Source organism: Spermophilus citellus, assembly GCF_964194105.1.
Source record: "Spermophilus citellus genome assembly, chromosome: 7".
NCBI lineage: Eukaryota > Metazoa > Chordata > Mammalia > Rodentia > Sciuridae > Spermophilus > Spermophilus citellus.
In genome coordinates this window covers 27,650,611-27,667,422 of record NC_138188.1, presented here as the reverse complement: position 1 = coordinate 27,667,422, position 16,812 = coordinate 27,650,611, and the positions used below count along the sequence as shown (strand labels likewise).

The window sequence follows — 16,812 nt, the reverse complement described above, 5'->3', positions numbered from 1 at the left end:
TGTTTGGTTCCTTTTCAAAATATCTGTCTCTTTACTGAATTTGTCACTCATATTCTATAATATCTTTCTAATTTCATTCAACTGTTTATCTGTTCTCTTGGATTTCTTTGGGCTTTTAAAAGTCATTCTTTTAATTCTTTTTATTCAGCATTTCATTCACTTCAATATCCCTGTTACTAGAAAGATCTGTTACTAGACAAATACAAACTTTAGCAGATGTCATATTGCCCTGTTTTTTCCTATTTCTTGTGTTTGAATGTTGAAATTTTTACATCTGTTGGGATGGATATCTCTTCCATTTGATGTGATAGCCTTCTTAGTAAGCAGTTTTCTTCTGACAATAGGCCGTGGGGTATGGATTTGTTGTGTAATGTTAATTTTTATTTCCAACTGGATTCTGTAGTGTAAAATCTCTGTAGCTTTCTCAGTTGAGATTCATGGGTTTAGGTACATACGGTCATATTAGAGCCAGAGAAACTCACTGGGTCTGCTGGTCACTTTCAAGAGTGAGAACACTATGGCAATTCAGGAAGATGCGGAGTAGGCAGCAGATTGTGTTAAATGCACCCTCCTATAGTGGAAGTGTTAGCCTCTCTCAGGTGTTGAGGGTTTCTACAGGACTACTGATATTGTCTCTGTCAGTTATTAAACTTACTTTCAATGGCAACCCAGAGATCTATTAATACTCTCTTCATTCTGGTTATTCCAGTCGTGGTGAAAGTCTTGAAACTTGTGTCCTTTAATTGGACAAAAATACAGATCCAGGTGATTCATGGAGAGATGAGAGTGCTGGAATCACAACTTCTCCTCTGTGGCATCCGCCTTCATTCTTGTCAGCAATGTGTGCTGTGCCAAGGTGCAGATGCAAGTGATGTAAAGAACCTGGATAGATATGGTTTCATCAAATGTTATGTCTTTCCTCTCTCCTGTTTCTTTGAAGGTGTCTTCCCAGGGGCAGGACCATCAGAACTCCCCAACCAGCTGTGCCCCCTGGGATGAGTTGCCGCAGTCTGGCTGGGCACAAATAACCGGGAGGTCACGAGCCACTTGAAGATTCAAGCAGGAACGAACTTTATTCGAGAACCCACACGAACTCCACGGGAACTCAATGGGAACTCCACAAGAACTCAAAAGTAGTGGGCACCCAAGGTAGCAGGAGCCGCCTTATTGCTGGACAGCAGAGGTCCATATACACAACTGAATACACAGCCTGCCCCAATCCAGCATCATCCAGTTACAGCAATCAGCCATCATCCCAATAATTATACACAGCTTAACTTAACCATCATCATCCTAATGGCTCACTGGCGCTACCCCTCAACCACTCCTTCTGGCAAAATGCCAGGTGCCATCCTGACTTAGTTGTGGCTCTCAACAATGAGTGAACAATTGGGTTCTGATGTTCCCCATATTCTCTAAGTAGAAGTGTCCGTCAGGGTTCAGGCAGGAGTGGGTCATGGATGGAATTTGATACTCTCAGCTGGGCTGGGAGTATACTCAGAGACAGAGCACCCATCCAGCCTGTGAGGCCCTGAGCTCAATCCCCACAAAAAGAAAAAAAAAGTATGAAAATAAAAAGGAGAAAACATAAAAATAAAAAATGATCAAATGGGAGAATGAAGAAAATGAATTAAAATTAATATAAGATAGAAACAAGAAAAATAAATAAAACCTTTTAAAAAGGAAATATAAAAATTATTTCAAAAAATAATAAATTAGGGCTGGGGTTGTGGCTCAGCAGTAGAGAGCTCTCCTAGCATGTGCAAGGCCCTGGTTCGATCCTTAGCACCACATAAAAATAAATAAATAAGGGTATTGTGTCCAACTACAACTAAAAAATAAATATTAAAAAAATTAAAAATCAGGAAGAGCATGGATAAATGTATATACATATACAATTTTTAATTTTAATTTAAAAAAATTCTTCCTGAGGCTCTTGGAAACACCAGCCGGGGTAGATGATTGCAGACTTTGATAATCAAAGCTTCTCTCCAGGTCTTCTTAGGTTGTGGAAACCAGAAGCAAGAAACTGGCCAGGAGTTTTTCACCACCATCTTCCTCTGTTCTTTCAGCTGTGATACTCACCAGCCATCAGTGGGAGTGAGTCTCAGCTGCAGCTTGTTGAAATTCCTGTCACCTGAATTTCATGCTAGAAAGAGGGCTGAATTGGGGCCTTGCTGAGCATGTTCTCTCTGGAGCTTCTTCTGCTGCATGCCCCAGAGGCAGGGCAAAGGTTGTAACTGCAAAGGGTCCCCAGTGCCTCTAGGAGAAAATGGGGGCAGTGGCCGCAATTAAATCACAAAATGATGTGCTGATGGTGGGCAGCAGGAACCATGCAAAGTGCCCACCCACAGTCCTGGCATCTTCACATGGCCTCCATGGGAAACCACATGGGACTGGCCACACTCCGGTGTCACAGGGCAGATTCCCTAATCCACTGATCCCAGAGGCTGGCGCCCTCCGCTTTCTGTGTTGCAGCCCATGCTCTCCTCAGCATAGAACTCTTAGAGAGTTTCTGTTAGAGTTACTGCCTGTTCTGTTTGGTAGAGGAGTGGGCAAGTTCTGGGTGCCTCTATTCCACCATCTTTCCCCCTCTTCTGCCAGGTTTTGGAAGAGGCTGTTACCTGGCTGTGTGTACAAAGAATGGAGTAAACCCTTCAAATTCATAAATAAATGTTTATTGTTCACCTTAGATTCTTAATAGCTGGTGCCTTAATTCTAGACAACATTCATGTTTTAGTTTTATAAATTTTAGTGTGGTTCCCAAAATAGGCTTAACCAATTGTGGACATTTATTCTTCAAGTCTGTTGTTTGCCCCAGTTTGTCAAGTGCCCCCCCTCCGCCCACCGCCCCCCAAAAAATCCTTGTAAGATTTTGATTGCAATTAACTTTAATTTTATTATGATCTGGGTTAACTGATAATTAACAACCTTACAATGTGAAGTCATTCTATCAATAAATATTGTTTATCTCTCCATTTATTTAGTTTTCTTTTATGTTCCTCTGAGCTGTGGGTTCAAGTGGGCACATCAAACTTCAAGGAAATGAGGAATGTGTGTTTCTTATCTCTCTTCCTTGGTGCCATCTGCATTTGAATGTAATTATTGAGTTGGAAGCAGCCATTTTTGGAACCTTAAGTTTCCTTGGGAGGGAAGGCAACACATGGCAGAGGAAATGATAGAAATGGCCAAGATTGTTCAGCCAGGGAATGTCATACCAGATCTGGACCACCTATTTCTGAGCCTATTAGGGAAATAAAAGTAAATTTCCCATCTGTTTGTTTAAAACTCTGTTTTAACTTTGGTCTTGCTGCTATTCACAGTCACCTTAATCCTGATATAACTAACATTTAACCCAGTAATTCTAAAAAGAGGGGGACCCCAGAATAGTAGCCACAGCATCTCCTGAAACCTATTTAAAAATACACGTTCATGGACTCTGCTGTCCACCAGGTAAGGTCTGGATATCTGCTTTCACAAGACCTTCCTGTGATTGTGGTATGTGCTAAAGCTTCTGAAGAACTGTTCTCACCATTTCTTTCTCAGATGCAATCCCAACAAAAGAAGATCCCCATGGGAAAATTGGCTACTTTCTTCAGTAGACAGAGCTCAGAGATTTTCCTGGAAGTGAAAACTACCCTCATGTTTGCTTTTCATAAGTGGAATAGAGGGAAAGAAAAGGACAGGAACACTTCTCTCCCTAAAGCACTTGCTTAATGAATGGTTGGTGAGTGTCCCTGGCTCCCTCCTGCTGACTTGTTGAAGAAAACAAATTCTGAAACTCCAAATCTGGCTCAAAGGTGACCCATCCATGATTCAATTCACATTCAGTCCATTCTGATTCTAGATGATTAGCTGATTTGTTTGTTAATCCACAGCACTTTCCTTTTCCACTATTCAGTATTAGGAGAATATTCTGATCTGAGAGACAGTTGCACATTTAATGTCAAGAATCGCCTAGGAAACCTTCTTATCAAGAATTTGGAGGATGCTTCTTAGCCAGGGTCCTCATGAGCCAAACCAACTAGAATCAACCATATCAGAGAATGAGCCAAACTAGGAATCTCTACCCGCTTTCTCCAAGCACTCCAAGAGGTTGGAACAAGGCTACCCACCATAATGAAACTCCTGCTTCTCTTAATTTTTACTTTCTTACACCTACATCTTTTGCTTGATAGGATTCTTGTATAATTAGAATTTCATTCAATCATCTTTCCAAATAATTTGGTGAAGTGCTGGATCTGTCATGACAAACTCAAATCTTTATACGTTCTCAGAGGTCTCTACCCCACCCAATGGCTAACTTTAGCAACAATTCTGATGCCCACTGTTCAGACTGTGTTAGTGGTCTTTTTAAGAGTCAGACATCTAGGCTCACATCTTCCTTTCTTCTTTCCATCCTTCTTTCCTTCCTTCTTTCCAACTGAATCCACTTATCTATGGGCAATAAGAAGTGTTAGCAACTGCACATTTTCTTCCTTCTTCAGCCAGCAGGTAGTAATTCTATAATACAGTGCATTACAAAGGGGTTAAATTGAAACAGGGAAAGAGAACATGTGAATCTTTAAGCCTGACTCCAGATAGGACCACTAATATAGTCTGAACAGCAGCATCAGGGGTGCTGCCGAAGTTGGCCACTGGGTGGAGTAGATGTAAAGATTCGAGTTTGTCATGACTGATCTAAAATTTCAAGTTACTTGGAGAGACTACTGATTGTGAAGTTCTAATTATGGCATAATCCCATTGAGCAAAAGATGCAGGCATAAGCAAGGAAAAAATTAAGACAGGCAAGGGTTTCCTGATGATTAGTAATCTTGTTGCAACCTCTTGTGAAAGGTTACCCACAGCATGAGGTTATCAACTTCCCATTCTACTTTGTAGTTTGACTATCTCTTAATTATGGCATTGGGCATTTCATTGCATGCGTTGAGTGGCCCACATATCGGGCATAAGGATTGTCCCTTGAAATTACATCTGGTTTTCCAGCTTCAGTTTAAGGGCTTCGGGAAACAGAGCAGTTCTTGTCCTTGGTTGGAGAGTCATAGCCAGATGTTGGAGGAAACTAGAAGAATTCAGGAGACCCTTAGGGTTATACAAAATTACATACAAGAGGAAGTGAGGGGAAAGGGAAAATAATACAAGGAGGAGAAATGAATTACAGTAGAGGGGGTAGAGAGAGAAGAGGGGAGGGGAGGGGAGGGGAGGGGGATAGTAGAGGATAGGAAAGGCAGCAGAATACAACAGACACTAGTATGGCAATATGTAAAGCAGTGGAAGTGTAACTGATGTGACTCTGCAATCTATATATGGGGTAAAAATGGGAGTTCATAACCACTTGAATCAAAGTGTGAAATATGATATATCAAGAACTATGTAATGTTTCGAACAACCAATAAAAAAAAAGAATTCAGGATCATGTCTGGTCTATAGATAAATTATAAAAACTTAAAAGCAATGAACAGGGCTACAATATAATAACAGGTATACTATAGTATCTTCTGAAATATAATTTTTCTCTTTATATGCATCCCCACTTCTACTAAAAATAATCAGAGTATGGCTAATTTGCATGCAAAGTAAGTTCAGTTTTATCAAACATGGCATGACTGTTTGTATAAGTACAACAAGAATAGCAATTGACCACACAGACTTTCTGTAAGTTTGCTGAAACTTTCATGAAGAATCTCAGATTGAACTTTAAAAACCTTACAAAGTCAAACCATAGCAAAATTCAGACTTCTTCAACACTACATATAGATTTGAATAAATTCATCTCTTCCTGGAATCCTCAAAAAATCTTGAGGTTCCTGGACTTACCAGAAAGTGACAGATTTACTCACTCATTGTAAGGTTGGGAACATTTGGAGCAGGCATTCTATACACATTTTCAAATATGGCATTTTGTCAAAGCCTTGGTAATATAACCAATATTTCCGGTTGTATCTTTTTATAAAGAGAATGGAAACTTATTATTAACTATATTGCCATAGAACAAGAATATCTACAAGTAACTTTTTAAACTCTGGAGGAATCTGGTAGAGATAAAAAGTAAACATTTCAATTCTATTTACAAAAATAGACTCGACCAAATTGCTATAAGCTATAGAAAGCCTAAAATTAAGAAGTTTCATTAAATCTGGAAAACAAATCATTAAGATAAAGAACCAGCAAAATTTCAAATAAAAAGTCATAAAAACAAAACTGTTCATTTAATTCCATGTAATTCTCATTTTCCCTGATTTAGAAAAGCAGCTTCCTTGAAGCTGAAGCACTTTAGGATTATAGTTGCTTTCTAAAGCTCTCAGAAAAGCATCAGAATAACACAGTTAATTGTCTGTGAGCAGCAAGACTTAGAATGGCTATGATTAAAAACCTGATGAGAGTTCAGTATAATCAATTGATGGGAAATAACACTTCAACATAAAACCAGAATATGACTAATAACATATCAAGACATCTCAGATTTCTGGGTATTTCCTATAATTTCTAGAACACTAACATCAAAAATATATTCATCTAATACAACTTAAGATGTAGTATCATTTATTCTCTGACAATGTTTCCCATAGAAAGTAACATAAAAAATAAGACTTATTAGTTTACTCTCTTTTTTTAGCACACATTTTTAATGACTTTTTTTATATATCAATAATTGAACTCAGGGGTGCTTAAACACTGAGCCACATCCCTAGCCCTTTTTATGTTTTATTTTGAGACAGGTTCTCGCTAAGTTACTCAGGGATTCATTAAGTTGCTGAGGCTAGCTTTGAACTCACAATCCTTCTGCCTCAGTCTCCTAAATCGATGGGATTACAGGTGGGCACCACCATGCCCAGCCCTTTTGAGACATTTTAAGGGCCTTCTGGATCCCTCCAAAGTAAGTTTTTTTTTAAGAGAGAGAGAGAGAGAGAGAGAGACTTTTTTAATATTTATTTTTTAGTTTTTTCGGCGGACACAACATCTTTGTTTGTATGTGGTGCTGAGGATCGAACCCAGGCCGCACGCATCCCAGGCGAGCACGCTACCACTTGAGCCACATCCCCAGCCCCCAAAGTAAGTTTAAAGTCAAAAGAATTTGATTTTGGAAAGTCTGTCAAAATGTCACAATGTTTAAAACATTTGATTAATCAGAATCATGGTTGTTATGAAACAGGGTTGTAAGGCACAGGACTTGTTCTTTAGAAATTAAAGAGCTCATTTTTATGTTGACCCTGAGTCTCTCCCAGCTGAGGGAAAAGCCCGACAGGGAGCTAACATGGGTTGGGTCATGTGATGTTTTCACAGTGTGCCTCATGATACAGAAATTTTCTTGAGGCTGGTGGGTGACCTAATATCAAAATAACTCATTCTGTGTCCTGGCTTGTCCTTTCTCAGGAGTCTTATTTCTAGGTGGTCTCACATGTGCCCACCAGTCCAGTTGTGTCTTGACTGTCATTCCTTGGACCAACTTCTCCTACTTCAGCATGCAAGAAAGTGAAAAAAGAAAAGAAAAAGGACAAAAACCAAATCCCTGAAAATTCACACAGCTGGAGTCTTAGATCTCACGCAGTAATCACCACCTACTGCAACCACCTTCAGGTTACCTATAAATGTCAAAAAGGTCACAAACCAATGCTTGTAGCCTAATTCATGCACTGCCATAGCACAAACATTGTGATTTGGATCTGAAATGTCCTCCAAAAGCCTGAGTGTTAAAGGCAAGGCAGCCACATGGAGAGGTGAAATGATTGGATATTGAGGGCTCTGACTTCATCGGTAGTTCAATACATTTGATGGATTAATAATTTTTTTTAAAGAGAGAGAGAGAGAGAATTTTTCTACTATTTATTTTTTAGTTTTCAGCAGACACAACATCTTTGTTTGTATGTGGTGCCGCACGCATGCCAGGCGAGCGCGCTACCGCTTGAGCCACATCCCCAGCCCTGGTTTGATGATTTGATGGACAACTGGTTGGTTTAACTGTAGGCAGCTGGGGCAGGATTGGAGGAAGTAGATCACTGGGAGCATGGCCTCGGGGACTCTATCCACTCTCTGCTTCCTAGCTGCCATAAGCTGACAACTTCCACCTTCTACTCTCCTTCTATTATCGAATTCTGCCTCACCTCAGATCCAGAGCAACAGCGTCAGCTCACCATGGACTGAGATCTCTGAAACCATGATCTAAAATAAACTTTTTCTCCTCTAAGTCTTTCTTTTCAGTTATTTCGGTCTTAGCAATGAAAAGCTGAGAAACACACTAACCTTGGATTTGAAAACCAACAAAAGGATCAGTGGGCTTAGTGCAAAAGAGTATAGAGTCTGAATTTAGGAGGAACTTAACTTACAACCCTAAGGGCTCTATGAGGCCAACGGGAAATCTCAAAAGAGGCTCCAGGATGCCTCACCTGTGTTCTTCAGGTTCACAGGGTTCATCACCAGTGTGCTTTGGATCCCTTCATAGGTTGCAAATAACCCTCAATAGACAAAATAACAACAAATTTCAGGACCAAATTGGCATTTAGATTTGAGCAACACCTCATTCTTTAAAAAAAAAAAATTCAATGTCCCAATGAGTCAGGGAATGAGGCTTTTCAGGCAGAAAAGAGCTGTTGAGAGCAAAAACATCATAAAAAGGGGGAATGGTCATTTCAAAGTTACTTTACTTTTAAGTCATGTAAGTCAGTTTTCTATTACTATAGCAAAATACCAGAGATAATTAACTTAAGAAGAGAAAAGGTTTATTTTGGAATCAGAGTTTTGAAGGTTCCAGTCCATGACTGATTGGCCTCATTGCTTTGGGCTTCTGACAAGGCAGCACATCATGGTGGGAGTGCATGGAGGAGCAAAACCATTCACTCCGAAAGGTCAGGCAACGGTGGCAACCAAAAGCAAGCAGATTTAAAAAGGACGCTAAACGAGGCTTTATTGAGATTCTACTCTATCAGACTGACAGAATGTATAGGAAGAGGGTCTGAGGAGAAACCATGTGGGGGCTCCACCAGACTGGAATTTTATGGGGCTTAGGGCAGCAAGGGAGGGTTTAGGACAGAAAAAGAGGTTTATGGAGTCCCTTTTCTCACTGGAGTTGGTCAGGGGAGCTGGTTAAGATCCAGGATTGGGCTGGGGATGTGGCTCAAGCGGTAGCGCGCTCGCCTGGCATGCGTGCGGCCCGGGTTCGATCCTCAGCACCACATACAAAGACGTTGTGTCCGCCAAAATCTAAAAAATAAATATTAAAATTCTCCCTCTCTCTCTCTCTCTCTCTCTCTCTAAAAAAAAAATCCAAGATTGGCCAGGAGACAAGCAGTTCTTTTGGTGCCTGATTGATGTTTCTTTCGAGTTCTGCTTGGTGCTTTGTTCCTAAGTCACCTTCATCAACCTGACACATTCCATGGCCAGAGAGTAAAAGAAAAGGGTGATGTCCAATATCTCTTTTTAAAGCATGCTTCCAATGGACCCAAAGTCTCCCTTTAAGGCCCACCTCTCCAAAGTTCCACCACTTCTCAATTTCAGTGCCAACCGGGGGACCAAGTCTTTAACACAGGGGCCTTTGGTGGAGATTTCAGATCCTATACTATAGTGTAGGATCAAAGCAAAGGGGACTTCCTAATACCAGTTTAGGAAATCTAGGCCCCTTTTGATAGGCTATTATAAGTCTCCTTTCTTTCTTTCTTTCTTTCTTTCTTTCTTTCTTTCTTTCTTTCTTTCTTTCCTTCCTTCCTTCCTTCCTTCCTTCCCTTCTTCCTTCCTTCCCTCCTTCCTTTCTTAACTGGCCTGTTTCAAAGTTGATGACATGACACCTAACAGGAGCAACTTCTCTGTAATTTGATCTGGTGCACTGGGGTCTAATGCAGGAGACTAGTCTGAAACAAAACCTTACTGAAACCTCGTTTAACAGCTAGATTGAGGGGTTAAAAAATCCTTAGTACCTAGTTTCTCTCTACTATCCCTTGGCTCTACTTTCCTCTGTTGGTTCCATTCTCAGCAAGATTTTTCTATGTAGAGGCCAGAGCTCTGGTTCTGTAATCCTTGCAGTTGGCAAACCCAGTAATTCCAACCCAGCACCAGAATCGACTCTCATTGGCCTGGCCTAGGTCAGGTCCTAAGGCCCAAGAAGTAGAATCAGGAATCGATAAATGGGATGGTATCTAACTAAAAAAGCTTCTTCACAGCAAAGGAAACAATCAAAAACATGAAGAGAGAGCCTACAAAATGGGAGAAAATCTTTGCCACCTGTATCTCAGAGATAGCATTAATCACCAGGATATATAAAGAACTCAAAAAACTTAACACCAAAAAAAAAAAAAAAACACATATAACCCAATCTATAAATGGGCAAAGGAACTGAACAGACACTTCACAGAAGAAGAAATACGAATGGTCAAAAAATGTAAGAAAAAAATGTTCAACATGTCTAGCAATTAGAGAAATGCAAATTAAAATTACACTGAGGGCGGCTGGGGTTGTGCCTCAGTGGTAAAGCACTTGCCTAGCATGTGTGAGGCATTGGGTTCAATTCTCAGCACATAAATAAATAGATAAATGGTCAACAACAACTAATAAAATTCCTAAAGAGAGAAATAGAAGAAGATCTTAGAAGATGGAAAAATATACCCTGTTCATGGATAGGCAGAACTAACATCATCAAAATGGCGATATTACCAAAAGTTCTCTATAGGTTTAATGCAATGCCAATCAAAATCCCAACGGCATTTCTTGTAGAAATAGATAAAGCAATCATGAAATTCATATGGAAAAACAAAAGACCCAGAATAGCAAAAACAATGCTAAGCAGGAAGTGTGAATCAGGCGGTACAGAATAGAGGACACAGAAACCAACCCACAAAACTACAACTTTCTTATATTTGATAAAGGGGCTAAAAGCATGCAATGGAGGAATGATAGCATCTTCAACAAATGGTGCTGGGAAAACTGGAAATCCATATGCAACAAAATGAAACTGAATCCCTTTCTCTTGCCATGCACAAAAGTTAACTCAAAATGGATCAAGGAGCTTGATATCAAATCAGAGACACAGCGTCTGATAGAAGAAAAAGTTGACTACAATCTACATACTGTGGGGTCGGGCCCCAAATTCCTCAATAGGACACCCATAGCACAAGAGTTAATAACTAGAATCAACAAATGGGACTTACTCAAACTAAAAAGTTTTTTCTCAGCAAAAGAAACAATAAGAGAGGTAAATAGGGAGCCTACATCCTGGGAACAAATCTTTACTCCTCACACTTCAGATAGAGCCCTAATATCCAGAGTATACAAAGAACTCAAAAAATTAGACAATAAGATAACAAATAACCCAATCAACAGATGGGCCAAGGACCTGAACAGACAATTCTCAGAGGAGGACATACTATCAATCAACAAGCACATGAAAAAATGCTCAGCATCGCTAGCAGTCAGAGAAATGCAAATCAAAACCACCCTAAGATACCATCTCACTCCAGTAAGATTGGCAGCCATTAGGAAGTCAAACAACAACAAGTGCTGGCGAGGATGTGGGGAAAAGGGTACACTTGCTCATTGTTGGTGGGACTGCAAATTGGTGCAGCCAATTTGGAAAGCAGTATGGAGATTTCTTGGAAAGCTGGGAATGGAACCACCATTTGACCCAGCTATTCCCCTTCTCGGTCTATTCCCTAAAGACCTAAAAAGAGCATGCTACAGGGACACTGCTACATTGATGTTCATAGCAGCACAATTCACAATAGCAAGACTGTGGAACCAACCTAGATGCCCTTCAATAGATGAATGGATAAAAAAAAAAGTGGCATCTATACACAATGGAGTATTACTCTGCATTAAAAAATGACAAAATCATAGAATTTGGAGGGAAATGGATGGCATTAGAGCAGATTATGCTAAGTGAAGCCAGCCAATCCCTAAAAAACAAATGCCAAATGTCTTCTTTGATATAAGGAGAGTAACTAAGAACAGAGTAGGGACGAAGAGCATGAGAAGAAGATTAACATTAAACAGGGATAAGAGGTGGGAGGGAAAGCCAGAGGGAAGGGAAATTGCATGGAAATGGAAGGAGACCCTTAGGGTTATACAAAATTACATACAAGAGGAAGTGAGGGGAAATGGAAAAATAATACAAGGGGGAGAAATGAATTACAGTAGAGGGGGTAGAGAGAGAAGAGGGGAGGGGAGGGGAGGGGAGGGGGGATAGTAGAGGATAGGAAAGGCAGCAGAATACAACAGACACTAGTATGGCAATATGTAAATCAATGGAAGTGTAACTGATGTGATTCTGCAATCTGTATACGGGGTAAAAATGGGAGTTCATAACCCACTTGAATCAAAATGTGAAATATGGTATGTCAAGAACTATGTAATGTTTTGAACAACCAACAATAAAAAAATTAAAATAAATAAATAAATAAACCCAACTAATAAAATATTTAAAAAACTACACTGAGATTTTATCTCACACCAATCAGAATGGCAATTGTCAAGAATATGAAAAACAACAAATGTTGGTGAGGATGTGGGGAAATGGGGAAATGTACACACATGCATTGCTGGTGGGACTGCAAATTGCTGCAACCACTCTGGGAAAGCAGTATGGAGATTCCTCAAAAACTAGGAATGGAACCACCATTTGACTCAGTGATTCCACTCCTCATTTTATACCCAAAGGACTTAAAATCAGCATACAGTGAGGCAACCACACCAATGTTCACAGCAGCTCAATTCACAATAGCTAAGCCATGGAACCCACTTAGGTTCCCTTCAATAGATGCATAAAGAAAATGTGGAATATACACACAATGGCATATTAGTCAGCCATAAAAAAAGAATGACTTTATGACTTTTGCTGGCAAATGGATGGATCTGGAGACTATCGTGCTAAGTGAAATAAGTTAATCTCAAAAAAAAAAAAAAACCCACCACCACCAACAACAACCAAAGGCTGAATGTTCTCTGTGATATGCAGATGCTAACATTCAACAAGGGGCAAGGAAGGAATAGAAGTTCAGGGGAGTAGATAAAGGGAAATGAAGGGAATGAAGGGGGATGGGCATAGGAAAGACAATAGAATGAATCTGACATAATTTTCCCATGTTCATATATAAATACACCACAGTGAATCCCAACATCATGTACATCTACAAGAATTGGATTCTAATTAGAAAAAGTATGTAAAATATGTCAAAATACACTCTACTGTCATGAATATCTAAAAAGAACAAAGAAGAAATGTGCATGGAGGGAGGCAAAGACCGAGAAAAAAATACTGAGGAACATAAAGAGGGAATTATAGGGAAATATCACATTACAAGGTATAAGCAGACAGACAGACACACACACACACACACACACACAAACAAACACACAGATCCGTGTATGGTCAGTGAACCATTAGAGAAGACACAGAAGCAGCTCAACAAACAGTTTATTGCAGTTGCATATCCTATGGAGAGAGTCACTGTGTATTCCAAAATGTTTCCGGAGGAGGAGGAGGAACTCCAGGTTTTGTGAGATGGCAGCAAATGGAGTGAGGAGAAAGCTCAGGGCCTGTTCTGGTTGGTGTTTCCATGAAAAGGCAAGTCCGGCTGAGCCAACAGCTTAGGACTGGCTAGTCAGAAGAGACAGAACCACTCAACGTTGGGCCCTCTGCCTGGTCCTGGCTCTGTTAGGGAACAGACAGATGAGGAAGGTATGAATAGAAAGTTAAGAGAATAATTCTATAAAACAGGCCCACTCTTCTATAAAATAATCCTATAAAATGGGCCCACATGCTTTCTTTTTTCCAGAAGCAATTTACTTGCAGCCCTGCCTGGCCTCAGTGGACATGATATGTGACATTCCTCAGCAAACTACCTGTTCACTGCAGGAGAAATGCAGGCCCTCAAAAAATGTTGATAAGAGGAACCCAAGTTACCCTGAAGGAGACTTTTGTTACCAGATCCTGAAACTCTGGGAGGTATGGATAGTTCCTCCTAACCATAAAATCTATGAGAATGTATGGTTAAGAATCCAATTAGAACCGGTCAGCCTGGGCCAAGGTGACTTAGAGTTGACCTGACAGTCTGATGTCACCCTACAGTCAGTCAAAAGTCAAGAGGTGGACCTGGGTGTGATTCTTTGGAAACTTCTTTGGGGACACTGTAGGGTTGCAGGTGGCAAGTGCAAAGTTCTGAGATGGGATACACTTGGGATCTTCTGCTTGGGGTGTTTGATGGATAGCAGAGCATTGGAGGAGGATGTCGGCAGAGGGTGCAATGGTTAGAACCAGAACATGCCAGGTCACATGGACCATAGGAAGGGCTTTTGAAACTTATTCTAAACTGAGTGGGAAGGTATTGGAGGATGAAGGGCAAAGGATGGCAGAGACCCCCACACTGTACAACTATAGGGGTGTCATTCGCATAGACCACAGTGAAGGAGTCTCCCTGGAGCTGGTCTCCTTGGCCACCCTGCAACCCCAACCCTCCCACCTATGGCAGACCTTGCTGATGGATCTCAGGCCCTGCTTCTCCAGCATGGGCTCTCACCCTCTTATGACTCTAGCACTCCAGACACACCCTGCTGATTCCCCCAAGTAACCATGTAAGATGCTTTGTACCTTCCATCATTTTCCTGGCCCTTTGCTGAGATGCAGACCTCCAGGAGCTTGTCTAGCAAAGATCTACTGACGCATATTTGGAGCAGACCTGGTCAGTTCTTTATTGGGAAGGGGATGGAATCGGTGATCCGACAAATCTGCGATCCCAGAAAAATGTCAATCTGAAGTTTCAGCTCATTTTCTGTGATCTCGTAATTTCCCCGGAAAAAGCCACGGGTGTGGCAACTATGCCAGCGCCAGCACATCTGGATGACCCGGACAGCGTTGAGCACACGACAGTATCGCAGTCTGATGAGCCACATTCGAACACAGGCCTGCAGCTTGACACAGGCCCAGATTTGCCGTGTATTCAACTCCAGCATCGTCCGCCGTCTCCTCTCCAGCAGCTTGGCCAGTATCTTCCTCCACCAGCACTGAATGATCCAAACTCTCAGGGCAGCATGTAGCAACGTGCGTCGCACCAGGGTGCCCCGCCACCAGGCCTGGATCTTTGTGGCTGCTAGTGTAGAGTCAGAAGGTTCCTTCATTTTGTGAGGGAGTGGAAGATACAAAGTAAAGAAATGACACTTAGGACATGTTCCCCAACAACCTCAAGCCAAGAATGTGCCAGGAAGGTCTTCTGATCCTCTGTCAATCAACAATCTCCTCTTCCTCTGAAATTAATGAGCACTGGACAGAGCAATACCTGGGCATAGAAATTCAAGCAAGTGTCCTCCTCTGCCTGCCTCTCTCTACCATGTCAGTTAATGCACATATACATTCATCTTGACCTCTGAGGCTCAAAGTAGCCATCTATAGAATGGGGGGTTCCCCTGCCCTTTATTACATCACCTGGTTTGCCTTGGTCCTGGAGCAAGAACCTTATGATCCCACAGGATCCACTTGAGCCTGACCATCTACCTGGGCCTGTCACCTCCCCTTCATACCCTCTGACCTGCCCTCTCTTCCCTGATTTCACTTCAATCCGAAACCTGTTCCTCTTTCTGCTAGTTCCTCATATTAAAAGTTTCCTTGCACTACACAGTTTGGGGTCTCCCTAGTCTATTTCTCACTTTCATTTCTTTTGGTTACCAAAAGGTCTTCAGTTAACACACACACACACACACACACACACACACACACACACACACACTCACATGTGCTCATGCATACACTCCCACACAACTCCAGGTTTCTCCTCCCCACAACCAAGTCAGCTTGCCTCAGTCACTGGCCTTTCTCAGGTTGCTAAAGCAACTAGAGAAGAAGACTCAATTCCTATTCATTCCAGCTTTGGAAAATGGGGCAACTCTTTGTGTTGACCCGGACATTTGGGGTTTCTAATGTTTGTTCTGAGTAATACATAAGAGGACCACCTTCCACTCCCAAATATATCCTGGGTGGATAAATTCCATGATCATCTTCTGCAATGAGCTTCAAAACAGTAAACACCACTTCTGGGTGACATGGGTTAGAGAGGTGGAAGGTCAGAAGTCACCTCAGTATTGAAGTCTATACCACCTACCTCTGGTGTTATTTCCTCTGCCTCTGCCTCTGCCTCTTCCTTTTTCTGTGGTGAGATCTGCTCAACATTTACAATTACGATTTCACAAGGGTTGCCATCCTTCTGTAAACAGTTAAAAGGGAGAGGTGTGGGCAGGCTATTCTTTGTGTACAATTAGGGTGTCGATTCTAACACATAGTCAATTTCCTCAATATCCCAGTATCCCTAGACCTAAGGCTAGTATCCTGATTAACTGTGGAAATCCACCTTCCCCTCCCTGCAACTTGGGTGAACTGGTTATATCTTACACAAAGTTTATTGCCCATGATTTGGAGATAGATAATTCAAATTCCCTCAGGTCTGTGATCCTCTAAATTGCCCATGGTTAGGGGCTAGATGGTTTCATAACTGCTCAGGTCTGTATTCCTTCTGCCACAGTGGAGGAGGGGAGAGAGCATCGATGTCATAAGAGCCCCTATGATGCATGTACCAGGGGCTTCCAATAGTTGGGCCCGTTTTAGTGAAAGTGTCTATTCTTTCCTGCAGAGACGCCTAAAATTTGGTTGCAAAGGCATGGCATGGAAATTCTGGTTCATTGACATAAATGTGTACAAAGTTATAATTTTGGTCTGGTTGAAAAAAAAATTGAGACAATTTAAATATCCATCAATAAGGAATTCAAAACATGGATTTCAGTTAAGTCATACAATGGGAAAAAATGAAGCAAAAGAGATTGTGACAAAATTGTTAAAAGGTGCTT

At 41.2% G+C, this 16,812-nt stretch overlaps 1 protein-coding gene across 1 annotated transcript; it reads right to left on the bottom strand.

Annotated features, from left to right (window-relative positions):
• Nucleotides 1–14,661: 14,661 nt before the first annotated feature.
• On the bottom strand, nucleotides 14,662–15,096 carry LOC308652757 (IQ domain-containing protein F5-like; the record flags this gene model as incomplete). Its single annotated transcript, XM_081300792.1, has 1 exon — nucleotides 14,662–15,096. One exon carries the CDS (start codon nucleotides 15,094–15,096, stop codon nucleotides 14,662–14,664), a length of 435 nt encoding a protein of 144 aa, XP_081156918.1.
• Nucleotides 15,097–16,812: the final 1,716 nt, after the last annotated feature.